The 26,517-nt window shown below is 41.8% G+C and overlaps 2 protein-coding genes and 1 pseudogene across 6 annotated transcripts in view; 2 read left to right on the plus strand and 1 right to left on the minus strand.

The window, feature by feature from the left end:
- Window positions 1-175: 175 nt before the first annotated feature.
- MCM4 (minichromosome maintenance complex component 4) lies at window positions 176-18,417 on the minus strand. 3 transcript variants are annotated; one of them, XM_045455378.1, is made up of 17 exons: window positions 18,395-18,417; window positions 17,550-17,633; window positions 17,003-17,167; window positions 16,504-16,667; window positions 16,308-16,409; window positions 16,023-16,118; window positions 15,851-15,946; window positions 14,347-14,485; window positions 11,876-12,096; window positions 9,892-10,012; window positions 7,307-7,566; window positions 6,498-6,863; window positions 5,921-6,048; window positions 4,252-4,459; window positions 2,777-3,005; window positions 2,142-2,275; window positions 176-859 (listed from the first exon to the last, which is right to left on the minus strand). In XM_045455378.1, the coding sequence occupies exons 2-17, from the start codon at window positions 17,617-17,619 to the stop codon at window positions 767-769; spliced, it is 2,592 nt and encodes an 863-aa protein (XP_045311334.1). In that variant the 5' UTR covers window positions 17,620-17,633; window positions 18,395-18,417; the 3' UTR covers window positions 176-766. The 3 variants fall into 3 exon arrangements, with proteins under 3 accessions (XP_045311334.1, XP_045311335.1, XP_045311336.1); XM_045455379.1 differs by lacking the exon at window positions 18,395-18,417 and adding an exon at window positions 17,796-17,886; XM_045455380.1 differs by lacking the exon at window positions 18,395-18,417 and adding an exon at window positions 17,766-17,843.
- Window positions 8,791-8,939, plus strand: LOC123587146 (annotated as a pseudogene).
- Window positions 18,418-18,528: 111 nt separating the features above from the next.
- PRKDC (protein kinase, DNA-activated, catalytic subunit) overlaps window positions 18,529-26,517 on the plus strand; it is a 213,285-nt gene continuing 205,296 nt past the window's right edge. Inside the window, exons 1-7 of one of the 3 annotated variants that reach the window (XM_045455381.1) lie at window positions 18,529-18,731; window positions 20,195-20,271; window positions 20,364-20,456; window positions 22,357-22,431; window positions 23,181-23,289; window positions 23,850-23,962; window positions 24,052-24,151. In XM_045455381.1, coding sequence (XP_045311337.1) covers window positions 18,578-18,731; window positions 20,195-20,271; window positions 20,364-20,456; window positions 22,357-22,431; window positions 23,181-23,289; window positions 23,850-23,962; window positions 24,052-24,151 — 721 coding nt within the window. In that variant the 5' untranslated portion in view covers window positions 18,529-18,577. Of the gene's footprint in view, window positions 18,732-20,194; window positions 20,272-20,363; window positions 20,457-22,354; window positions 22,432-23,180; window positions 23,290-23,849; window positions 23,963-24,051; window positions 24,152-26,517 lie in introns of those variants that run through there. The other 2 variants (XM_045455382.1, XM_045455383.1) reach the window with 2 other exon arrangements.

Raw genomic sequence — 26,517 nt, forward strand, 5'->3', positions numbered from 1 at the left:
TGGTGGTTTTGTAAGAATGCCTGTGAGGATTGAAATAAATTTTAAACACAACAGAACTTATATCATAGGAATTTCTTTTATGACTTCTAAAGCACTATCATGAATTTCCATGAATAGAGTGTTTATTAAAGCTTTTTTTCTTGATGAAAAATTATACCAGGTAACCCAGTATTACTTACTCAATCATTTATTTAGGAAAAAGTTTACAGATTAGGATAAAGTAGAAATAAACGTAGAACCTAACCATTTCCAACCATCTTATTTTTTTTTTTGTCTTATGGGAGCCATGAGAACAAGCCCCTCTGGAAGGAATGACACTTGAGAGTTTTAACAGGGAGAAAGGCTCTGGTCCTTCATTACCTTACACTGAATGATATGCCCTGGCTAAGTTTTATCTCATATTGCAAAAACCTCAAGCATATTCCCTGACTCCCTTAGGAAATCCAGCACTGACATCCTGTGATATATATAAATACAGATTAAAAATCCTGGTGCTATAATAATGGCACTTACAATAACTTTTACTGTACGTTTGTCAATTGGCACAGAAATTTTACTTATAATGTTAAACAAGCGAAAACACACTTCACTATGAAAACTGAATCCAGGTTAGAAAATTTTTATGGAGCCAAAAAGATGACTTTAAGAAATCTATTTCCACTGACGGCAGCAGTGGCAGCTGACTGGCCCCTATGCTGTACACATATGCAAGCAAGTGCAACGACCAAGTGCAGACAAGCCACAAACAGCGCTGTCCCGGAGAGCTTCAGAGCAAGCGGACGGTTTTGCCAGTTACTGTCAAGAAGTCGTCATCAGCCAAGGCACGCAGGGCTTCTTCAAACATATCTTTGGTAATCGCCTTTGGGGAAGAGATGAAAACAATTATTTTACGTGTCAAGTACTCCTTACCTGTAGAGATACAATGATTTCAATTTTTTTTAATGTCTTTTATTTATTCATTCATTTATCTATTTATTTTTAATGTTTATTTATTTTTGAGGGAGACAAAGACAGAATGCGAGTGGGTTAGGAGCAGAGAGAGAGGGAGACACAGAATCCGAAGCAGGCTCCAGGCTCTGAGCTGTCAGCACAGAGCCCGACGTGGGGCTTGAACTCACAAGCCATGAGATCATGACCTGAGCCGAAGTCGGACGCTCAACCGACTGAGCCACCCAGGTGCCCCTTAAATGTTTATTTTTGAAAGAGAGGGAGAGATTGAGTGGGGAGGGGCAGAGAGGGAGACACAGAATCCAAAGCGGGCTCCAGGCTCTAAACTGTCAGCATAGAGCTTTACGCGGGGCTTGAACTCTTGAGCCCTGAGATCATGACCTGAATCAAAAGTTGGACGCTTATCTGATTGAGCCGCCAGGAACCCCTACAATGATTTCAATGTTGAAGAAATACTAGTCTCTTTCCTTTCTGATGGCTGTATACATTCCTTAGGTTCTTTTTTCTTTTTTTTAAATTTTTAAAAAAATTTTACTTTTTGAGAGACAGAGTGAGCAGGGAAGGGGCAGAGAGAGAGGGAGAGAATCCCAAGCAGGCTCCACGAACCATGAGATCATGACCTGAGCCAAAACCGAGAGTCCGATGCTTAACCAACTGAGCCACCCAGGTGCCCCTACATTCCTTAGGTTCTAACTCAGGACGGGCAACTATTTCCCGTAGAGGGCCAGATGGCAACACACAGGCTTGACATCTGCCCATATGATGTAGAAATTACTCGACTCTGCCCCTGTGGTGCCAATGTAACTGAAGATACACAAGTGAAGAAGCATGATGAAAGCAGGCAAAGGGCTGGACCTGGACCCTGGAGTTCTTTTCACTGGACAACTCAACTCTACTTACAACAGGGAACCTGAGCATTTCATCGTTAAATTAAGATGCAAGACTGTTAACAGTCTTTGCTATTGTTAACAATAGCAAAACACTGCAAACATCCTAAGTGTCCGACAACTGGTTAAGTAAACGATGGAATAGGCATAAATTTTATGATTATTTCTTGATGGGTTTATGGATGATTTTACTTTTTAAAATATCATATCTACATTTAAGAAAAAAAGTTAAAAAAAAAAAACCCTAAAAGCAGTATTAAAGAAAAAAAAAGAAAAACTCTATTAAGCAAAAAATTAAACACTTACTATGTCAGATTGTCCACGGATATCTTCAAAAAGTTGCTGATATTTTAGAGCTGGTGTTTTGCCCTTAGATAAAATAAGTCTTTTCAATGCTTCAGCTAATTCTTCTTTCCGTTTACGAGAGGTGGCACTCATTCCTGATTTAAAAGAAATTAATGAAAATATTTCTGCTACAGGGAAGTGAAATATTTCAAATTTCCATAAGTATTTTAGTAGTATTGCCACAAAAAGGTTAGGGGACAGTTGGGTGAATGCCAAAATATATTCAACATTGTGAGTTCTGAATTCTCTGTTGTTTCCAATTTTCTATAAGTGAGTAGCCGCTAGTTTCCACTAAAACACAGTCCATATAATCTGAAAGGCAAGCAGTGCTCATTAAGAAACGAATTACTGCTTTAAAATGGGCTAACACAGGTGCCTACAGAACAGAATCCCTGTGAAATTAGATACAACACTGTGTGCATACACATGTGCTAGTGCATTTTTTTCTCGGAAGTTAGCGTATATTTTTCTCACAATTTCTAACATATTCTCAAAGAGGACCCGATCTGAAAAAGGTTAAGAACCCCTGCTGCTTCAAGCGATTTGTTAGCTCAAGTGTGAAATACTAACTACGTGTACGCTCAGTGCACACAGACCTGTAGTTAGAATGGAGATGTCCACAATGCCCGTCCGGGGGTCGGTGGCAGACTGCTTTAGAGCTTCCCGATGGAGGCGCTTTGCTTCTTCAACATCAATTGCTTCAACTTTGTTTGAAAATCGTACTTTAGCATGGGCTTCTGCTAACCGAATTAACGATTCCAGCTGTCGAGGGTATGCGGAAACCATTCCTCGGCTGCTGCCAATCTTTCTCATGTCTACATAAGCCTAGTGTAGACAGGAAAAAAAACCCCAAAACTCCTTTTAACAATAACCTTCCTTTCGTGGTTGAACTTTGAACAGTTAATATTCTGTTAAATAAACTACCAGCTGCCAGGTGCAGCACCGAGGGGAATTAAAGTCAGATCTAGCCATGGCCCTTGAAGCTAGCTCAGCAAGAAGGTGGTATCTGACGTAGCTGTGAAGAATGGGAGCGGGCAGTGGGGTGCCTAAGGGTTGGCACTCGGGGGACACAGTGGACTGGGGGTAAAGCGCAGGCCACAATTACAGCAGAGGACTAATCGGGGTGCCTGTCTGAAAAAGATGCTCAAGGCACCGTCTCTGATTTACGCCCCTGCTGAGGGTTCATTTAATGAGCAAGGCGGACAGACTACTGGGATGTTACAAAGGTGAGTTGTATTAAACTCACATTTTTATGACATAATTTTATTTCTTTTTGAGCAACCCTCAAGTATATGATACAAATGGAAAATTATGCATCACTTATAACTTTCATTGAAGCATTTTTCGGGGGTTTAGGATATACAGCCCATCAGCACGAGGAACCTTCCTAATATCATAAATAACTTATCTATCATTATGCATTGTATACATGTGAAAGGACACTGAAAAGTGAACATCAGATACTTGCAATTCATTTTATGTTTTAGAAACAAGCAAATGGAAGCTCAGAAAAATTAGATGACTTCTCCAGAGTTACAAAGTTAGTAAGCAGTATCTCTTGTACTTCAAATCAGGTATTCTGATCTTAAATTCACTGTGCTTACAAGTATTTAATTACAGAAAGGTTTTACAACATATACGAATGAATCCTTTCCCCCCTTTTACCTTTAGAAAAGTTAATTTTGCAACACAGGAGAAAAAATGAGTTATAGAAAATAGTATGTCATTAACTAAATTACTGTTTTAAAAATTTTTTTTTTTTTTCAATGTTTATTTATTTTTGGGACAGAGAGAGACAGAGCATGAACAGGGGAGGGGCAGAGAGAGAGGGAGACACAGAATCGGAAACAGGCTCCAGGCTCTGAGCCATGAGCCCAGAGCCCGACGCGGGGCTCGAACTCACAGACCGTGAGATCGTGACCTGGCTGAAGTCGGACGCCCAACCGACTGCGCCACCCAGGCGCCCCAGTAAATTACTGTTTTAAAGGGGATGACCAGTCAATTCCATTGATGCAACCGGCTACCAGCTCAACAGACACATTTTCAGGGCTTTAACAGGGACCTGTGTTACCTCGATGAGAGCCTGGCTGGCTTCCTGGCTCAGCCGAGGCACGACCGCGCCGTGGGCGTAAGCGATGTAGTCCTTCAGCACCGCCATGTCCATGAACTCCTCTTCCACTTGTTCCTCACTCTGGTAGTACAGAGACACAAGATGGTGAGCCAGACGCCTGTCGTATGCTTCGTCCTGAGGGTCCAGCATGAGGAAGATCAAATCAAACCTGAGAAAATATTGTGGAAAAAACCTGTTTTCCTGCTCGGGACACCAACGTACCCACAAATTTAAATTTGCTCCTGAGCCACGTAGACACGCAGAGCGTGTGCACATGTAGTCAGGGTTGCCAAGGGACAATTAAGGGTCTGCTGTCCCGTGGTCCGGTGAGCCTTCAGTTCAACCCCTTCTCCCTGTTCTGGCCCCAGCAGGTGCCTGTTCTTCCGGCCCTTAGCTCCGCCCAGGAAAAGGCTTGTCACCAAATAGCCGAGTCAAAGAAGTACAATTCCTCCAAGGGAAATGTTATGGTAATTTGGAAGACTGGAAGATTTAAAGGAAAATGCAAAACAAACAAACAGAACAAAACAACTTTGGTTAGAAAAAAAAGTCTAGGGGCACCTGGGTGGCTCAGTCGGTTAAGTGTCCGCCTCCTGATTTTGGCTGAGGTCATTATCTCACAATTTGTGGGTTCAAGCCCCACATCGGGCTCTGCACTGACAGTACAGGGCTTGCTTGGGATTTTCTCTCCTCTTGTACCCTTCCCCCAAATAAATAAATAAACTTAAAAAAAAAAGGGGCGCCTGGGTGGCGCAGTCGGTTAAGCGTCCGACTTCAGCCAGGTCACGATCTCGCGGTCCGGGAGTTCGAGCCCCGCGTCAGGCTCTGGGCTGATGGCTCGGAGCCTGGAGTCTGTTTCCGACTCTGTGTCTACCTCTCTCTCTGCCCCTCCCCCGTTCATGCTCTGTCTCTCTCTGTCCCAAAAATAAAAATAAAACGTTGAAAAAAAAAAAAAATTTAAAAAAAAAAAAAAAAAAAGTTGAGTAATTAAAATCTCAAAATCCATTTATGAAATACATCAATACTTGTAGTTATGGGGTTGAGAAAAAGCATGGACCACAGAACTCCACTTTCACAAATTTAATTTTTCAGAACCTTATCTGTCATGTGAAGCCATTCCCTGTACTTAATATTCTATAGTGGCTTTAAGACTGAGATGAGCAGTGACTGATGGACAGGTATCTTGAGTGACGTCAAGGTGAAATGTCCCAACAGTTTCAATGTTAAGATGCCACTCACAGCTGAGTAGAGAAGCACAGTCCTTGCCACGAAAACCCTGACCAACCATATTAGAAAACTTTGCATTAGAATGAAGAATTTGATACTAGTAGCTGCTGAATGCTATTATTATTATTATTACTATTACTATTATTATTGTTATTTATTTAGAGAGAGAGTATACACACAGGTGGGGAGAGGGGCAGAGGGACAGGAAAGAGAATCCTCAGCAGGCTCCATGCTCAGTGCAGAGCCCAATGTGGGGCTCGATCCCACGACCCTGGGATCATGACCTGAACTGAAATCAAGAGTTGGACGCTTCACCGACTGAGCCACCCAGGCGCCCCTATTATTTTCTCTCACCCTGAAAATTCTACAAATGAGCAAAGTAAGAACATCTCTTATGTTCTCATACCTTGATAATAATGTGTGAGGCAGCTGGATATTTTCAATGGTAGTTTTTTTAGGGTTCCATTGAGACTCAATAGGATTTGCTGCTGCCAGGATAGACGTGCGTGCATTGAGCTGGCAAATAATCCCAGCCTGTCAGAGGAAACAGTGCAGTTAGAAGCTTCACCCTAACGCTGGCAGGGACAGTGTGAGCGATCTTCTGCCGGCACGCCCTCTGCCATGTATCCACTGTCACCAACAGCCATGCAACAGCACCTTGTAAGGGTGACGTCAGCAGATCCACCTGGGACAATCCCATCCTCAGATTCACGCCAAAAACAGAGTTTTAGATAAATGCAAGCCGTAACTGCATTTTTGTCACAAACTAAACCCCTTGCAGGACATTTTGGACAAACTCAAGTTCTACGAATTCCACACATTAGTGAGCCAGTACAGCAAACAAAAGATGATCTTGCGGAAAATACTTTTTCAAAAGCATTTAGCTGACACCTAGCAGGAAAAGTACTGGAAAGTGTTCACGAGTTTCCCAAAGTTCTAGATTTCTAAGTGTACCCACGTTAAGCATGCAGAACGGGCCTCACCTTTGCAATGGAAAGAGTCTGCTGTTCCATGACTTCGTGTAGTACTGATCTCGTACTTTCATTCATCTTGTCAAACTCATCAATACAGCAGATACCATTGTCACTCAGAACAAGGGCACCAGTCTGCAAGACAAGCTGCCTCGTCTCAGGGTCCTTCATCACGTATGCGGTGAGGCCAACTGCACTGGAGCCTTTCCCAGACGTGTACTGGCCCCTGGGGACCAGATTGTACACATACTGCAGCAGCTGAGACTTGCTGGTACCAGGGTCACCACACAGCAGGATGTTGATCTCAGCACGAAATTTGCCTCTGCCTGTGTGACTAAAATCCTTTCTTGTTCCACCAAAGAGCTGAAGCAAGATTCCCTAAACAAACATGTTAAACATTCACTTACTACATACTAACTGAGATCCAGTATAAGCGTTAGTGGGATTTTCTTACTCTGTGAATACAAAAATTACAATTAAGAAATTAAAGGAAGGTGGAAACGACACAACAGTGCTTTAAATGATCACTAACCAATTTGTATAGAAGCACACACCACTGTGCCAGAATAGTGGCCATGCAAATCCCTATTCTGACCCCATCTGGTTATGTTGAGACACATCCAAGTTCAACATAGACATGAGGAAATGGACAATGATGCTGTGATTCTTGTCGACCAATAACTAAATCAGACTGCGAGCACCTGCTCTGTGGAACAGGCAACAACTCTTATCCTTTATGGGCTGGAGGGCAGGGGGGATGTTTATACCTTTTGATCTCAAAGAACTACAAATCCTGATCAAAGTTAAAAATCCATTGTTACCTTCTTTATATCTTCGTGTTCATAAATGCTTGGAGCCAAGGCTGAAGCAAGTCTCTCATAAATGTCTGGTTTTCTGGAAAGTTCCCTAAGCAACTCCACACGCTTCTCGGAAAACAGTTTCTGCTCTGCCTCTTCATCAAGGCCATGTAGACGTTTTGCATCAGTTTTCCGATAGTGAATGACGTCAATGTGGGTTTTGTAGACAGACTTCACGTTACTCACACGTGAGTTGACTCGAATAGGAACAGCTCGATAGATGCCTGAGGACACAACCAAGACACCTGCTTTTATCTTCTCCTCAATGGCTCATAAACCAGCATGGACAACAGGGAGCACCGCAGAGATCTGACGGCTGGCAGGGGAAGTGAGCCTCCACGCACACTGCCTTCGCGGCCCTCCTAGAATCAAGGGCTCAGGCCTTTGCTACAAAGCTCCCCACTGAAGGGGGCAAGGCAAGTTGGGAAGAACACAGGTTTTTGAAAAAAGCAGACCGAAAAATGTGTTCATCTGCGACTGTTAGCTCTATGACCTTGAGCACCTACCTGAGCATAACCACTGCATACAATCATCCTGAGATTAAATGAAATTATTTTGCTTTTAACACAATGCTGGCTGACGGCTGTGTTCTGTAAATAGTATTCTGAAATAGTTATTTTCATTTCTCTTAAGCTTAGTGTACTGAATCTGCTTAATAATTATTTGACAAAGTACTATTATTTAGAACAAAGTCCTAAAATCCTGTACCAAAAATTTGGAAAGAAAGGAAATCCTAAAAGCTCTTTTACAAATTACTCAAAAATTACTTAGACATGACAGCCTACGGAGTCAAAGGTGAAGATATGATAAAGGAAAAATAAAAGTGTTTCTAGGTGAATGGCCATGCCCCAGTGTGCTTCTTAAATATAATTTAAGAACATTAGAGGTAAATGAACAATCAGCGCTTCAAACATACCAACTCATTTGTTCTTTAAGAAGTGTTTCCCGGGGTGCCTGGGTGGCTCAGTTGGTTAAGCATCCAACTACAGCTCAGGTCATGATCTCATGGTTTGTGAGTTTGAGCCCCGTGTCAGGCTCTGTGCTGACAGCTCAGAGCCTGGAACCTGCTTCGGATTCTGCGACTCCCTCTCTCTGCCCCTCCCTCACTTGTGCTCTGTCTCTATCAAAAATAAATAAACGTATAAAAAAAAAAAAAAGAAGTGTTTCCCAACCTGATAGGTCTGTTTATGTTTCTTGACTTTCAAGCTAGGAGGCTTGGACTCCGGGACAATCCACTTTCCTGCTGCTTGAGGAGCAAGCGTCTGTGCCCTCTACCAACAGCCTTCACGACAAGCCTCCATAGACTGCTGGTCCTTCTGTTTATTAGCAGGTCACGTAATTCTTTTTCAAGACGTAAAAACCAATTTCAATGCAGTATTCTGAGACTACACACCCTTCTTCAGGCAAGCCAGATTAGGGATGGATGATGATTTAAAGTGGTCTAGTTAAGCTGTGCGCAGTGGCAGTATCGTAGCCAATGAGGTTTATCCGAGGCGCGATTATTGCTAATTAAAGTGGTCTAGTTATCTCTACTGGTGCTTGCAGGGATTCACTGCCTTAGAACAGCACAAACAATACTTCCTTTACATTCATATGGTGCTTTCCACAGCACCTCCCCCCCCCCCCCCCAGTACGCTCACCTGTATCATCACATTAATTCCACTTAGAGGTTGAGGAAATTAAAATAGCAGACTAAATACTTTACCAAAGATTTCAAAGCAGTAGGGGCAGAACTAGTCGTCCACATTGTTATCAGGTTGCCAGGGACAATGCTGGGCTTCATACCGGGAGACACGGGATGAGAAGTCCTAACTCACTGAACACAACCAAGAGGCTGCCCCGGGAGCCACGGCCACTCCCTGGACTTAGTCCCCTCACTGCCCTCAATGAAGAACTGTGCTTGCTGTCCAAACACACCCCCTTTGAGAAACCAGGTGCTCATGCTGCTCGGAAGCAGAGAAAAACTGGCATGTGTTGTGTGCGTGGCGCAGCGACATAGCACTCTCGTGGCCAGAAGAGGGGAGGAGCCCTGTGCCACAAATGAGAACCTCAGCTACAGTGATCTGCAAGCCTCAGTGTCCACTCCCTCCAAAAATATCACGTGACTCGTGCGTGGAAGCAAAGTGCTCGGACCCATTCTTCTCTATGACAGGTGAGTGTTAACCCTTGGCTGTGCATTTGGGAAATAAGTAGCAAATTACTTAAAATTCCAGAGTTGGTGAGTGCTGCTTCCCGGAGCTGCTCGTATGATTTCAATCTTAGCAACACCAGCCTTGTCTGAGCCGTTTTCTCAAGATACCAACACCATCAAGTCAAAATACACTCACAGCTCTGGAACACAGAGATGTCAAAAGCAAGCAACTGCAACGACGATGACTGGAAAGGTTCTATCCTGCTAGGTAGAAAGGTGATTAAAGCAGGACTAATTTCCTCAAGACTCGAATGACTCCTGAAGGCAGGACCAAGCCAGAGGACTAAAAAGTGTCAAAAAAACAAAAACAAAAAAAAACAAGACAGACTTCTCTCATTAATACAATTTACGTTCTTACCTGTAACGTTCACTCTGTCTCCAGGCTGAACCTTGTCAACAAGATCATTGTGAGCAAAAAGGATGACAGTGTGAGGCGTCTGCCCTGCAGGCATATCTTCAGGAGACTCTTGAAGTTTGATCTGAAAGAGCAGTGGAAACCGAAATCTCAACAAATGTCAAGCATAATTTGCACAAAACTGCCAGTCTTACTTAGAGATAACTACTTTTGATGTTTACCGTGTTTGTTTTTAAAACACCATTCTTTGCTTTTATCTCCAGATAGCTAACATTTTCTTAAAAGCTTTTCATGTGACACGATCACATTTTTGGAAGGATATTGTTTATTTACACATTACCCTAGTTGGGGGAAGTGTCTGGTGACTTGTCACTTTTTTTTTTTTTTTTTTTTTTTTGCCATTTCAAGGTTGTAGTCGACGTTTCTTGGTTTAAATGTCTGCCTATATTTCTAGTTATGTTTTGAGAAATTACTTCTAATAGATTTCCTAGGTGGAGAAGTACACTTTTCAGATTCATGGTTAAGCACTTCTATGCATCTCTCCTAGTCACAAATACTTGCCTATTTACTCATCTAAGAGGTATTGGCTGAGTACCTGCCACGTGCTGGACCCTGGTTCTAGGTACTGGAGACTGCAGTGAATGAAGTTCCCTCCCTCAGAGTGGAGGACAGACAATACACAAACACACAAGTGAGTACGTAACATCTGACAGTGACAAATCCAACAGACAGAAGAAAATACAGAGTAAGGAGCACAGGTGGTGGGGGTGAAGAGATGCTTTTTGTAAAGCAAGGCTAGGGAAGGCCTTTCTCAGATCAAGCAACCTCTAGGCAGAGATGTAAGGATGTTAGACAGGAAGCCACGTGTTCTGAATGGTAAGAACATTCACTGCAAAGGTCCTGAGGCAAACTTATGCTTGGCTGAGGAAGGAAAGGGTTGTATAAGGAAATGGTTGAGACGCTGTCATTGAGGTCTGTGGGTACACAGGGTGTGTTGTGATGTGGGGCCACATAGTTTAGAGGCTACTCTAAGACATTAAAGGTTTTATTTCAAGTCAGTTTGGGAATCTTTAAAGCATTCTAAAATACTATACTAAAGCACCTAGGGAGCAGGGTTGCCAAATTTTTATCTCCAACTCAGCACCACGCTGGCATTGAGTTGAGGTATATTTGCCTATATTAGATAAAAATTTACCAATATTCACCAACATTAAACATTTCTATCTTAATTTTCAATTCTTTGGTTAGTAAAAAGTTGAACACTTTTTCACATTTGCTAATATTTTTCTCACTGACTCCCCATACAGGAAATTACCTTTTGTAGTATTTTGAACACATTCTCTACTTAAATTTTTAAAAGTTGTTTAAATATTGTAACAACAACAAAAAAACAGTCCTTGACCCTGTGTGTGCCTTTACACCATCATAATCGTAGCAAATAAATTATTTTGCCTTTTCCTACTTATTTGTAAGTCATCTTAATAACTTCACCTTAAAATGTCTAGGATTAGAGAGGCAAAAGGCCAAACTTCCTTTATAATAAAATCTGTGAGAAAAACTTTAGAAAACCTGTCAATTCATTCTGTACCACTGGCACAGCCAAAAAATGACAAAATCAAACCAAATAATGTTCACCAATCTTTTAAAAAAGATTTTTTAAGTAACGTGTACACCCAACGTGGGGCTCAAACTTACAACACTGAGATCAAGAGTCACATGCTCTACTGACCGAGCCAGCCACAAGCTCGGTTTTTACTGATCTTGGAACACTGCCATCCCAAAGCTGAAGGCTTAAGTTTCAAGTACCCAGCCCAAAACCCTGTAACAAAATCTAGTGTCAAAGAAGGAATGAAATAGCTGGATTCCATGTAGGAAGCCAGGTTTTAGAGCCTTACTAACGGACGTGTTAAATTTGGCTTTTTGAGGATCCAGAGATGTAGAACAAACATGCCAAAGGGGCCTCCCAGGGCCCCAAGAAAGCACACACCATCTGCTTGTCGGAGAACACAGAGCGATTATGGATCAGTGCCATGCTGTGGGTGGTGTGGCAACGCTCACAGACGGAGGGCTCAGCGATGCGACCACGGTCAATCTCCACCCGGGTTGTGTGGGCGCACACTTGGCACTGGAAGAAAGCTTCTTGCATCTCTGGAATCAGCTGGGATGTCCTGATTACCATGCCACTGATGGCGATGAGCTGGTCGATGTCTGCAAGGGGTTGGGGAGAGAGATCAGCTTGTCCATCAGCCACTGTCCACAGCCCAGCCAGACGTGGTCTTCCCTGAGCTATACGCCTGCCAGGGCAGGTCTGGGCATGCTGTGAAGCCCAGGAGAATGCTACCGTGAGATGCAGAGGTAGCTGGGGATGGCTGGGGTCGCAGACAGGTGCTGTGGCCAGGGCACAAATGTTTCACTGGGTACCCTCAAGTCTGGCTTGGGATGCCCTTCCTGTGTTGTCTTCCTTCTTCTCTGCTCTGATGGACCTCTGGCCCTATGTCCCAGGGCCCCGTCTCCAACAGGCCTCTACCACGTCCCTGCTCGTCTGCCTCTTGTTCTGCTCCACCTTCCGGTTTTGGATTAGAAGGTTTACACTTTTGCCTCCTTTGTGCCACGGCCCCCCACCTCACTCACTGTATCTGTAGAAGACCCGCTGTGTCATTTTACGTGAAAAGCATGGGCCCTGGAGCCAGATGATCAGGACTGAGAACCTGTGTGACCTTGAGGATATCCTTAGCCACTCTGTGCCTATCTACACATGGCAGTGAGGATGGCACCTACCTTATGAAGTTGTTGAAGATTAACAGCCTGCATACATCAAGATTAATAAGAACAGTACGTTGCAGTAATAAGCACTATAAAACTTAGGCAATCTTTACTGCCATTTATACAAGAAAGCTCTTATACAGAATATTTTTCACTCTTGTTCCTGGTTCCTCTACAATTTGGGCCTTCCCTGGCAAAACTTTTACCCAACTAATTCCCACTGGTGGTTCCAAATGAGTTACACTGTTATCTGTAGTCAATAGAACTCAGCCTATAGTCAGCCACTGCTGGCCGTGTAGGTTGTTTTAGCCTTCCAGTACTTACTGAGGATTCATGAGGTCTTTCGCACTTGGCCCAGTCCTCCCTTCCACCTACTTACAAATCTTCCTTTCTTGTCTCCCCACCAATCCTTTTACCTTAACAAGTAACCTCTGTAACTAGTTACACAAATAAACGTAGAAGTTAGAACACTTTTGAAATTAGTTGAGTATCTGGCAATTCCTCTTCCTCCAAAACTGTGATAATCTTCTATCTTACCCCGAATTCTTCATGTACCAGCGCTCTGCCTCTGGAAACTTAACTGTAGCACTCTTACTCAAACAGTCTCCTACTTCCTTCTGCGTCACCACTGAATGGCCGTTCACAGCAGTGAGGTCAGGAACCAATTTCATGATACACACATATATGTATACATATTCCTTTAATCAATAGTGAACTCCAACACTTGCTTGCTTATTGGCCGTTGTATTTTCTTTTACCGATATTTGTGTCTTTTGCATGTTCACCTACAGGGGTATTTACTCATTCTCCATACTTTAGACACCTCAATTTTCACACATGGCAAATACTCTATTTGTCCTGTATTTTCACTCCTATGGCCACTGTCCAGCTTAGGACCCTGCTGTTCCACACTGGGGCTACTGTTAACATCTCCTAACTGAATTTCAACATACCTTGCACACCAGACCGACCCACCATAAACTTCTCAAGAGTGCAAAAGCCTTCTTGCTTTCTCCTGAAAAAGTATCAATGGCTCCCTATTGACTTTGGAGTAAAAATCTGTATTAAATTGGAATTCCAAGTTCTTCAGGACCCAGGCTTTCCAGCCCTCACACAAACATTAACTCCCTGCTTCAGCCAGCATTTGCTATTCATGCTCAGCTCTGGTTCACTTCTGCCTACATCCCCCTTTGTGCTGTATCGTGATTCCTTCATGCTTGCTTTCCAAATCCTTACTGTAACCCAAATTTCTCTCTCAACATGAACTCTTTCCACCTGGGCCTAGAACTCCTGCCCTCCCTCAGCTGAGACATCTCCTGCACTGATCTCCTGTTCTACATTTTTCTTTTATTACTTTCCGAACTAGATTTCTTCCTTAAGCTCCAAGGCAGGGATCATATTTTGCATTTGTTTTCTACAGTGATTTTGAAAAAAGTGCTTACTTAGTAACTGTGAAAGTATTATATTTGGGCAAGTTCTTAAGATAGACAGTTGTCAAGAGTTATAACATTTTTTATGTAATTTCAGTTAAGTTAAAAAAAGGTACAGTGGGTTCAAAGGTGTATAAGGTAAATGAATTTGCCATATAGTCAATTTATAATCCATTATCATCACTATCACATACACCAACTCTTTTAAAGTTCCTTGATAGTGAAATAAGATTTTGTTTATGTATTTTCTTATTAAAAACATTACCTTCTGGATTCAGGTTTCTCATATTTTTTGTCTTCAGTGCGTTGAATGGTCTTACTTGAATCTGATGTTCTAAGATTGAGTCAGGGTAACGGTCAAAGAAGATCTCATTGACAGCCATGTCAAAGGTTGGGATAACTTCCTATAATACATAGAAAAAAATACACAGAAACAAAGGTATGTTTATATTTCCATCTTAGAATTAAATACAAAAAAATAGACCATTTCATATTGGCAATATAAAAACAAACACACAGCATAATCCAAAAATATCACCTGTATATAATCATAACATGCATTTTACAAAACCTTGGGTACATTGAGACTGAGCTATCTCACCTTTGCATATTCTCATTTGGGTTAAGTGTGACCACGCATATGAAATCTTCACAATGTACTGCCTCGTCTTAGGCTTTTAATTAGTAACAAAAGGATTTTAAACTTTTGTGTCTTATTTTTTTCCCCATAATGATACCAGAATAAATAAATCATAATTACCGCAAATTTGTTAACATTTGTTTTCCATTTTACAGGTGAAAAATCAGCCTCTGAGAGGCTAGAGAACTTGACCAAAGTCACACAGCTATTATGTAGCAAGATCAAGATATAAAACCAAGTCAGCTTGCCCCAAACCTACAATCATAATCCATATAGCTCAGGGGCGCCTGGGCAGCTCAGCTGGTTAAGCGTTCAACTTTGGCTCAGGTCATGATCTCGCGGTTTATGAGTTGAGCCCTGCATCAGGCTCTGTGCTGATGGCTCGGAGCCTGCTTTGGATTCTGTGTCGCCCCCCCTTTCCACCCCTCATGCTCGTGCTCTCTCAATAATAAATAAACGTTAAAAAGAAAAAATCAACATAGCTGATATTTCAATAAAATCTGACCTAAAGCTTAAAAAAAAGTTAACATAATCTGTTACAGATGGCACAAATACGTAATGCATTTATTTATAAAATATTTTCACTTAAGATCATTTATTTCATCCAACCCAAGGAGCTATCAATTTTAAGATTCACCACTATTTTATATACTGTTAAATATTGCCAATTAAACTATGACATGCCACTAACAATAATACATATCCCTATTTTGGAAAGGTAAAAGTATGAGAAAAATGTTCATCTTAAAGGAGAAGAAACATGATTTTCTTAAGTTTTTGTGCTCTGGAAGCCCATTTTGGAGACCCATGAAATTCAGCTATTAAAAAATCCTCTAGATAGGGGCGCCTGGGTGGCGCAGTCGGTTAAGCGTCCGACTTCAGCCAGGTCACGATCTCGCGGCCCGTGAGTTCGAGCCCCGCGTCGGGCTCTGGGCTGATGGCTCAGAGCCTGGAGCCTGTTTCCGATTCTGTGTCTCCCTCTCTCTCTGCCCCTCCCCCGTTCATGCTCTGTCTCTCTCTGTCCCAAAAATAAATAAACGTTGAAAAAAAAAATTGAAAAAAAAAAAAAAATCCTCTAGATATTCTGGATGTTTACTGTAGTTCATCAAGGTCAAAATCAAATTCTTACCTGTGGGTAGCAGATGAGCTGTCTGTATAGATTTTTGTCAAATGATTTTATGTGTTCACAGTTTACATTTAAAAATGGCTCCCCAATGACATTAATCTAGAAAAGAAGACAAGTTATGTTCTGCTAACTGTTTTAAAATACATAATTTGAACTTATAAGACTATTTGATTACCTCTCCAAGTCGCTGCATGTACAGAGGTTCCGTAATATCTATGCCAATATTTTCTTCTTCTTTAGCCAGAGGGTCAATAAAACGCTGAAGGAACCTCTTGATGTAGAGAGAAAAACATGAGATCTGATGCATTTAGGAATAAGCAACTACTCAAAATGCAAAAAATTATGAGCCCATCACTATTTGGAGGCATATGTATTCTTATACAGCCAAGTGTTATGACTACTTATAGTTCATAAACTCTTTCTCCCAGCACTTTCAGAGCCATATTAAAGTACAGCTTACCTGAAAATTTTCTTTGCATGTTGCTACATTTACATCTGTTCCCCAAATCACAAGCTTTTGGCCTAGAGACTGCTCACTCGCCACTATATCTTCTGTTGCTGGCTATACACAAAAACACGACAGAACAATGTTAATGGGGAATTACCCATCCCATGTCCCCCAAAACCTCTATCAGAAAACCGTACTGTGTACTCACCACATCGGACTGCAAATCCACCTGCAGGCCTTTCCGAGCAGACCCCAGGTCAGGCCTCTGCCTCACAGGCGTGCCTCTAATAGCACTCCTTGGGGTTCCCTCTACCCGAGAGCTGGGAGTGCCATATGTCAGTGGTGAACTAACGTCAAAGTCAAGGGGGATTGCTACAAAAACAAAGTTTGACAATGTACAATAAAATTTTGGTAGCCTATCAAATCAAAAACTAGAGCATGTTACTGGTTGATCTAAGTCATCTAAACACAATAGCAAATAACGTTCCTTGCAACCTGAAGTGATGAAGATCCCAGGACTATTAAACCTTCTAGTAAAAAAGCACCAAAACTTTCTTTCTCTGCTCACCAAGCCCTAACACCTACTATCTTGTACTCTTGCTGAACATACAGTTACATTAACCACCCGCTAACAAACCAGCACATCTGACCAGCAGAAGCATCATCATATTTTAACCACAGTATAACTTAGAACGCCAGAAACACACTTGAAGAATGTATCTGAGCAGGGCTGGAAAATAACGTGTCCTGAGCGGCAGGGCTCTGCAGGTCAGCTCCAGGCGAGGTCGGCATAGGCTGCAGCTCTCCTGTAGAGGTAGAATCTTCGCCTCTACGTCTCTGATACGGTGATGACCTGGCATCCTCACTTCGAGCTTGTGACATACAAAACAGAAAAGATGGCCATGAATTCTCACGTTTGGTCTTCCTCGAGTTCCATCAAATCTTTTGGGAACAAGCAACAAACCAAACAAAAAGGAGACAAATGGGCATGGACATATTTACAAATAAAAAACAGCTTGGCAAGGGTGGAAATGAAGGCCCAGCGCTGCCTGCCTCACAAAGTGCCTGCACACTAGAACTGGCAGAACACCGGGCAAAGGGCTCGCAGTCCGCCCATCTTACTCCATGCCAAGACTTAGACACCGCTCCGAAACTGAAACCCGCGGGGCCCTGCGCACAGACCAGGGTGGCGGGAAAAGGCCAAAAGAGAGGCCAGGGTAATGCGGCGAGCCCGACCCACGGGAAGGGACTTACGCGTCTGCGCGGGAGTGATTCGCCCGCGCCGGCTGCCGCGGCGGCTCGGGGTGGACGCCGGAGACGACATAGTGCTCGGGGTACCTGCGCAACGAAAAGGGAGGTTCACGCCGCGTCCGCCTCCGGTTTTCCCCTTCCCCACCGCACAGACAACCGCGCTGGACACCGCGCCGCACCGCCCCCGCCCTCTAGCTGCTGCTGGGGAAGCCCGGCCACCTTCGAGGCGCGCAGGGGTCCCAGATGCACCCGGAGGCTAGTGTCCCGAAACCGCGGGGGCTGGGCCTAGATTTCGCGCCAGCGGCACTGTCGTCCACGCCCTCGGCGGTGCGCCACCAATCACAGAGGCACTCATGTATGGCCCCGCCTCCGGGAGACGCCACTGCGCACCTACAGGGGAGATTGAGCAGCCTCCCTCGGCGCCTCACGGCAACAGACTCAAGGCTCGCTCGGTGCCGCCCCCTCCGTTTAGGTGGTCTGACCCCCTACGAGACGGCGTTTTCGCGGGAAAACTGGGGTGTGCGGCCAGACCAGGTTTACGGAGGGGTTTTTCTACACTGTAGTGTTGGCTAAGAATGTTTTACTGTATCCGTTAGGCACTTTATTTTTAAAGACATTACACATGCATTTTTCACTCTTTATCAGGGGACAACTTTGTCGATCTTGACCCAAGCCTCTAGCTTGTTTTTTCTTTTTCCTGCCTTTGATTGACCCCAAGTCACCAACATTCCGCCCCATTTATTTCGAGGCCAAATTGTTGAATTCCTGTTTCTCCCTAGGCTTCTATGTAAGCGTCCTAAGTGTATTGTGTGTAACACATTCGTTGGCCTTCTAATATCTTAATTCACATCTAAGCGGCTCTTCTTCCAGAGAAGTCTCCATTCAAGGTCTCCCGCAAGAGCCCAGTCACCGCGAGCCCCGCCCCTGCCCCGGAAACCCCAGCCCCGAGCCCCTGAGCCCCGCCTCCGAGCCCCGTGGCATCTCGGGATCCCGGCAGAGGTTGCGCACGCGCTGTGCCGGGCTTGGGCATCATGGCTGACTCCGGGTTAGGTATGCAGGGCTCCCTGCTGCAGCTGCAGAAGTCCTTGTCTGCCGGGGACCGCTGCAGCGCCGCGATGGCCAGTTACCAGCTGATCCGGGGCCTGGGGCAGGAGTGCGTGCTGAGCTCCGGCCCCTCAGTGCTGGGTGGGTACTGTCCCGGCCGTGCCGAGGGGGGCGCAGACGCGCGTGCGCGTTTGGGGTTGCTGGAGCCCGACAGCCTAGCGTTTCTCCCGCCGTGGGTGCATCTAGCGGTATTTTGAAGTCCAGCCTTTTGATTCTGGATTGTCGGAATTTCTGTGGAAATTTTTGTGGAAAAAAAGTGACTTGTCATGCGGCTTTTTCTGTTGTTGTTAGGAAAGATGTTTTAAAAGTAAAGTTGGTGAAAATGCCTTAAGTTTAGCAATCCTTACTCTGCAAAGTGGGCAGAGAGAACCGAAGGAAAGTATTTTCCTTCACCTTAAACGCGCCTAAACCCTCCAGTACCTTTCTCATACCCTCAGGTTTGAAACCTCAGAAGGAAGGTTCCTACTTTTGAGAAGCATTGCAGAAATGTAACCGAAAAGTCACATCTTTGTGAGCAATCTCTGAGTGAGAACTTTTTGTTCCTTTGTAGTAAAAGTGCTTCTTTTCAGCACTTTAAAAATATATCATTGCTTGAAAACTTACGATGCTATCTAATACCTATCTATTGCCAAGGGTGTATTATCAGCGTGAAAGTAAATTTTAAAAACTAACCTGTAAATGTTTTCTAGTCTCAGCGTTTCTAAGTTAGAATTCCTTTGTCCTTCCTTTAGTTAACTTGTTGATAAAGCCGTTCCAAGTTTATTCTGAATATTTAGTATGTGTTCTTTCACGTGAGAGACTATAGGGGAGTGTATTAGTTTTCTCTTGTTGCGGTAACAAATACTACAAGCTTAGTGGTTTAGGTTTGTTAATCTTACAATTCTGTAGTTGGAAGCCTAACATGGGTTCACCAAATTAAAACCCAGGCATCGGGCAGGGTCATGTGGAATTCATTTCCTTTTTAATTCAGGTTGGCACAATTCTGTTCTTGCAATTGCAGGGCTAAGGTCCCTTTTTCCTTCCTGGTGTTCCCTGCTTGTAGAAACCACCCACATTTCTTGGATCATGGCTTCCATCTTCAAAGCCAGCAACCATGGCTCCAGGAACCCCTGTGCTTGAAATCTCTCTTCTCTCCTGCCCCCCTCTTTCCAACACTCTTCTTTCTCTCTCCTCCACTGTTAAGGGCCCATGTGATAATATTGGGCCTACGGATAATCCAGGATAATTTCCCCTCTTTAAAGTCAGCGATGAGCAACTTTAATTCCATTTGCAACCTTAATTTCCTTTGGCCATGTAAAGTTAGCGTAGTCACAGGTGTGACATTGGGATTAGGGCTCAAGTATCTTTGGAGCCATTATTCTGCCTGCGTCATCTCAATGGAATATCATCTAGAATTTCCTGTTTTCTTTATTTAAATACAGCATCCTTAAGTTAGTGTTTAATTGTTTATAAGGCTGAATTGAGAAATATGCAACCCATTTAGGGTGGGTTTATGGAGTGCTTTTTGGCAACTCTCTTACCTTACTTGTTTTTTTTTTGTCCAGCATTACAGACTTCCTTAGTTTTTTCCAAAGATTTCGGTTTGCTTGTATTTGTTCGGAAATCACTTAGCATTGATGAAGTAAGTTGAAGATCTTTATTTTCCTTTTCGTGTGCATTCCTAAATGTTGGAGTGACTCTTCTTCTTACCCATATTTACTATATTTTTTACAGTTTCGTGATTGTAGAGAAGAAGTCCTAAAATTTTTATGTGTTTTCTTAGAAAAAATTGGCCAGAAGATCACACCTTATTCTCTTGATATTAAGGTAAGGAGAAAAAACATATGTCAATATTGATTGTAATTTATGGTGTAAGTTAAACTTGAGTTTGTATTTTATTCTTGCCTTTCTCGTCGAGGAATTTACTTATTGTGCATGATTGTGTTAGAAATGAAGCAGGTTATTCTTTTTAGATTTAATAAGCTAAGACCCTAATCAAAAACTACTTTGATTTGTGGCATATAAGGTAAATAATGTCTTTTATAAAAAGTCATACATAATAAATTTGGTTTTTTGAATTGTGGGTAGATTTCAAAACACTTTAAAAACAATTTTAAAGAATTTTCCCTCTGGGTAAGATTCATATTTCATGTAGTTCATGTGTTCCCTTTGGCCATAGTCTGAAAAGTTTGCTTTTTGCCTCCGATTTTCTTCCAACCTGCCTTCCTCAAGTTTCCTAGTGATTTACTGTGGAGCTAGTAATCATAAATTAAGTTGTTAATTTTCTTTCTCAGACTTGTTTGCACTTTCAACAAGTGCCAAGGTAAGTTGATTTTAGTTGGTCCCGAATTGCCTTTAGTTCTTGGATATTCTAAGATTTGAAGTATTCAATCTGGGGGTAATTTATAAGAAGTTATTTTATTAATTATAGTTGAGTCTAATATATAAAGTAATAATCATCAGTCTTTTTTTTTTTTTAATAGGTTTTAATTTTATTCTCTTTTGATTTCTAGTCTTGCTGGTTTAGAATCCTAACACAGTTGACCCATGAACCTGGGGGCTTCCGGGCATTGACCCCTCCCCCATCCTCCTGCATGCAGTTGAAAATCCATGTGTTTGACTTTTGACTCCCCCAAAACTTAACTACCGCTAGCTAGCGTACTGTTGACTGGAAGCTTTACTGATAAACATAAATAGTTGATTAACACAAATTTTGTATGTTATATTCTTATAATTGAGTAATAAAGAGAAAAAATATTACTGAAAAAATTATAAGAGAAAATACATTTACAGTACTATACTCTATCAAAGAAAATCTGGGTATAAATGGACCTACACACTACACAGTTCAAGCCTGTGTTGTTTAAGAGTCACTGTGTTTTAAAAAAATTACCTCGGTATAGGAATAACCAACGTTTGTAGTGTGCTTCGTAGTTTACAGAGTTCTTTAATGTACAGTTCGTCTTACTTAATTTTACCAAAACTCTATGAGGTAGGTATTTTTAATCACTCTAGCTTACAAATGAGACTTAGAAGTTGAGAAACTCACCCAAAACTTGGAGCCAGCAGGCCTCTGTCCAGAGTGCCTGCTGGTTTTGTGAGACTGAGCTGTCCTCCTATGGAGTCTCAACCATTCTTCTCTGGATTGCTTTAGTTACCTTTCTAAATTTTTCATGCTTGCTTTCTTGACATACGACAAGTGCAATGGGAGGTGTGCAAGAAAGTGTAACTTTTTTTTTGTTTTTGATCTTGCTGAGGTGTTCATTTACTTTGTGTTTTTGTGATTGTTGACATCATTACCATTGCATACTGCATAAATACCTTCAGTAATTAAAAAAAAATTTTTTTAATATTTTTATTTATTTTTGAGACAGAGAGAGAGCATGAGCAGGGGAGGGGCAGAGAGAGAGGGAGACACAATCTGAAGCAGGCTCCAGGCTCTGAGCCATCAACACAGAACCCGACATGGGGCTCGAACTCACAGACTGTGGGATCATGACCTGAGCTGAAGTCGGACGCTTAACCGACTGAGCCAGCCAGGCGCCCTCTTCAGTAATTTTTAGTCTATATGTTTATATACTCTAATATATTTTAAATAACTGAATGCTAAATTATAGTATGTCATGTTGGTATTGCTCCTCTCAGAAGTGTAGTTTTAGCTCTTGTGAGGTTTTCTAAGAAATAGAATCTTATTGATGACTTTGGTACGTCTCTTTTTAAAACCTAGAATACTTGTACCAGTGTTTACACAAAAGATAAAGCTGCTAAATGTAGAATCCCAGCCCTGGATCTTCTCATTAAGGTAATTTTATTATTTCTAGGCATGTATGTTTTGTATTATACATATAACTTAAAAAGCAGAAAATTGGAGTTTTAAATTGTGTTTGGGTGAGAGATGTTGGAGGCTAGGCTTTGGTCACATTGATGCATGGACAAGATTTTCCAACTGTCACCTGGTAATTCCTTCGCCTTTTGCTCTCAGACTCTTCTGGAAAGTAGAGGAAGGACTGGGTTGTGAGGGGAATTAAGAGGACAAGTAAGCAAGGAATTTACTGCTCCTGTGTTAACTCTCATCACCCTGCCTCTTAAAACTTAATGTTACAAAAAGTTGCTGGAATTTGCATCATTTGTCGTTCTGAGTTCTTTCCTAAACCTTACCTTGAAAATGGGTCTATACGTTGTATTTAAGTGCTTCTTGGGGCTTACTCTCACCTGTTCCTCTCTCAGATGCATCTCTTGTTTTGCATCTCTATTTTAGAATTTGGGTCTTGTTAGTCCTTCCCTTAAGTGCCTCAGAGAGAATGGTTCTAACCATAGTATTGGTTTCTCGGGAAGGTAAAATAAAGTCTACACCCTCTTCCCCTTTGTAATCCTGGTGTTCTTCTACCACCCACCTCTTCTTAAATAATCAGGCTACATAGGTGTCCTGAGAGGCCGAGGAAGTCCCCTAGAGGCACGTGACTTTGGAGCTTTGTTGTGTAGAAACAGTGCAGTACAGGAAGCTTTGTCATTATTTTCCTGTTTAGACAATGCTGATTTGTATCATTTTAGTTACTTCGGACTTTAAGAAGTTCGAGACTCATGGATGAATTTGGAATTGGAGAGTTATTTAGCAAATTCTATGGAGAACTTGCATCGAAAACAAAAATACAGGATACAGGTGAGGTGCATTTAAATGTTATTTTTAAGTATTTTGACAAATTGATGTTAAAAAAATCAATGTAAAAACTAGGATTTCTCAACGAAAGCACTTATATGTTTCACAGGTGAATCCTTTTTGTTGAAAACAAACCCAAATGAAAGCAAACAGAAACATGTGAAGACTTCTGCTTATAAAAAAGTTTAATCTTTACAAAATGATTTCTTCTTTAAGTAGATTCCACACCCGATATGGGGCTTCAACTCATGACCCTGAGGTTAAGAGTCACACTTCAGTCAGACCCTGAGGTTAAGAGTCATGTATTGACTGAGCCAGCTAGGCACTCCATGAAATAATTTCTTTAAAATAGAAAACTCACAACACGTGTCAAATGTGACTTATAATAGTAGCTTGGCATAAAATTTATCAGGGAAGGTTCCAGTACATAAAACTATTTTTATATGTCTTATTGTAAAATTACTTTTGAACTAAATGTCTTCTCCTTTTGTTATTCACACATTTTTGTTTAATTTATGTAAATGTAATTTTAGGTCTTCATTTATCTAAAATTTATTTTTTAGTTTTAGAAAAAGTATATGAGCTCCTAGGAGTATTAGGGGAAGTTCATCCTAGTGAGATGATAAATAATTCGGAAAACCTGTTCCGGGCTTTTCTGGGTGAACTTAAGATCCAGGTATGACAAACTTTATGCTATTCTGATCCCATAGATTTGATTGTGTTTTTCTCTTTTAATGGTATCTTTTTTTAAAACTCTCCTTCTAGATGACATCAGCACTAAGAGAGCCCAAACTGCCTGTTCTGGCAGGGTGTCTGAAGGGATTGTCTTCACTCATGTGTAACTTTACCAAATCCATGGAGGAAGGTATTGATTGACTTCACTTGATTTTCTTCCTTAGTTCAAAAACTATAATTCTAAAATGGATTGCGTGTTTCGTTTTTGGAACCTTTAAACCAATTGTGGATTCACATGCAGTGTGGGGAAATAATACAGAGAAGTTCTATTTGTTCCTTACCCACTTTCTACTTTTATAACTAGTGATGACCTCTTTTATAACTAGTACAAATAAACACAACCAGGATATTGACATTGATAAATCTACCAACCTTATTCACATTTCACCAGTTTTAGGTGCACACCTTTGCATGTGTGTATTTCATTCTAGGCAGTTTTATCATGTATACGTTTGTGTATGCACCACCACGGGCAAGGTACTGAACAGGCTCACCATAAGGAGCCTTTCTGCTACCTTTTCATAGCCATAGCTACCTCTCTTCCCCACCTCCACCCCAAAACCACTACTTTTTGACTATTGTGATTAATGCTGCCGGGAAATGGGTATGCCAATATCTGTTGGAGTCCCTGCTTTCATTTTTTTTGGAATTTCTGGATCATATTGTAATTCTCTGTTTAATTTTTTGTCATACGGTTTTCCACAGCAGCTGCAACTGTTTTGTATTCCCACCAGCAATGCATAAGGGTTCCAGTTACTCCTTCTCTTTGCCAGTACTTGATATTTTCTGTTTTTGATAATCGCCTTCAAAATGTGACGCGGTAGCATTGTGGTTTTCATTTGCATTTCCCTTATGACTGGTAATGTTGAATGGCTTTTCATGTGCTTCTTGGCTATTTATATATTTTCTTTGAAGAGATGTGCATTTAAGTTCTCTGCCCGTTTTTTAGTTGGGTCATTTGACTTTTTGTTGTTGAATTGTTGAAGTTCTTTATGTATATGTATCAATTCCTTACCAAATACATGATTTGCAAGTATTTTCTCCCATTTTATGGGTTGCCCTGCGTCCTTTGATGTGTAAAAGTTTTTTATTTTGATGGAGTCCAGTTTATCTGTTTTTAATTTTGTTGCTTATGCTTTTATCATGTCCATGGAATTGCCATATTCACTGTTGAATTGTTTTTGTGCCTTCATAAAAAGTCCTTGGGCACATATGCGCGAGTCTGTTCCATTGGTCTATGTATGTATCATTCTGCCAAAACCACGCTGTCGTTCATTCATTCATTCATTCAGAGCCTGGCATAGGGGTGAGGGGCAGCAAGACAGGAGAGAGAGAAAATCCCAAGCAGTCTCTGTGCTGTCAGTGCAGAGCCTGACGTGGGGCTCCATCTCACAAACCATAAGATCAAGACCTGGGCCGAAAATTTGGACTCTCACCCAACCGAGCCACCGAGGTGCCCCCACGCTGTCTTTTTGACTGTAACTCTATAGTAAGCCTTAATGTAAAGTCTTCCCATTTTATTCTTCTTTTTCAAAATCATTTTAGTATTTTAAGTGCTGTGCTTTTCCATGTAAATTCTGGAATAAGTGTGTGGATTGGATTTGCTTGGATTTTGATGGTCATTGCATTCAATCTGTATATTAATCTGGAGAGAATTGACATCTTTGCTATGTTGAATTTTCCAATCCATGAACATAATTTCTCTCTCCATTTATTTAGGTCTTTGATTTCTTCCATCAGCATTTTGTAATTCTTGGGATGCAGATACTTCCTTATCAATTTTAAAGTCTGTTAAATATATATTTTTTTATAGCTATCGATAATGTTTCCTTGTAGTATCAACATGAAAGGTTTGGAGGGTAACCTATCTTGGATAGCATTATATGCACTACAAAATTCATTTCTTTTTAAAAAGCAAATGAAACTTTTAACGCTAAGAACAATTACCAAATTCTTCTATCTCCTGTGCGTTGCTTTTATTAGGTTGGAACATGAAATTCTGGTTGTCTCCAATATTTTTATATTTCAGTATCTAATGAGTTTTGATCTACAAAAACAGCAATTTCATGTTTTAATGTAATATTTTTACTCACCCCTTTCTTGCTTCTTACCAGGGATGTTGTAGTAGCTCTATGATATTTCTCTTCCTTTATTTTCTCACTTTTCTGTCCCATATTTTGTTGCCAGCTTCCTATTCATCAGGTTCTTGCTCACAAGTCACCCATTTGAAGCCCTTATGATGCCCCTGAGATGAGTCACTTCCTCTGGCTTCTGTATTCTCTATAGAATATTCCTCTATGTTTTTCTATATTCTCCTGTTATAGCACTTCCTGTGAGGTATTTTTTAATTTTTTTTTAACGTTTATTCATCTTTGAGAGATGGAGAGAGACAGGCATGAGTGGGGCCGGGACAGAGAGAGAGGGGGACACAGAATCTGAAGCAGGTGCCAGGCTCTGAGCTGTCAGCACAGAGCCTGATGCGGGGCTCGAACCCAC

The sequence above is a fragment of the Leopardus geoffroyi genome, chromosome C3, assembly GCF_018350155.1.
Source record: "Leopardus geoffroyi isolate Oge1 chromosome C3, O.geoffroyi_Oge1_pat1.0, whole genome shotgun sequence".
Classification (NCBI taxonomy): Eukaryota; Metazoa; Chordata; class Mammalia; order Carnivora; family Felidae; genus Leopardus; species Leopardus geoffroyi.

Coding starts and splice junctions, on each gene's coding strand:
- MCM4 (XM_045455378.1), bottom strand. CDS start 17,619: ATGTCGTCTCCGGCGTCCACCCCGAGCCGCCGCGGCAGCCGGCGCGGG. Junction 7,567..9,891: donor AGACAGAGTGAACGTTACAG/GTAAGAACGTAA, acceptor TTGTGTCCTCAG/GCATCTATCGAGCTGTTCCT. Junction 2,276..2,776: donor CATCTCCATTCTAACTACAG/GTCTGTGTGCAC, acceptor CTTTTAAATCAG/GAATGAGTGCCACCTCTCGT.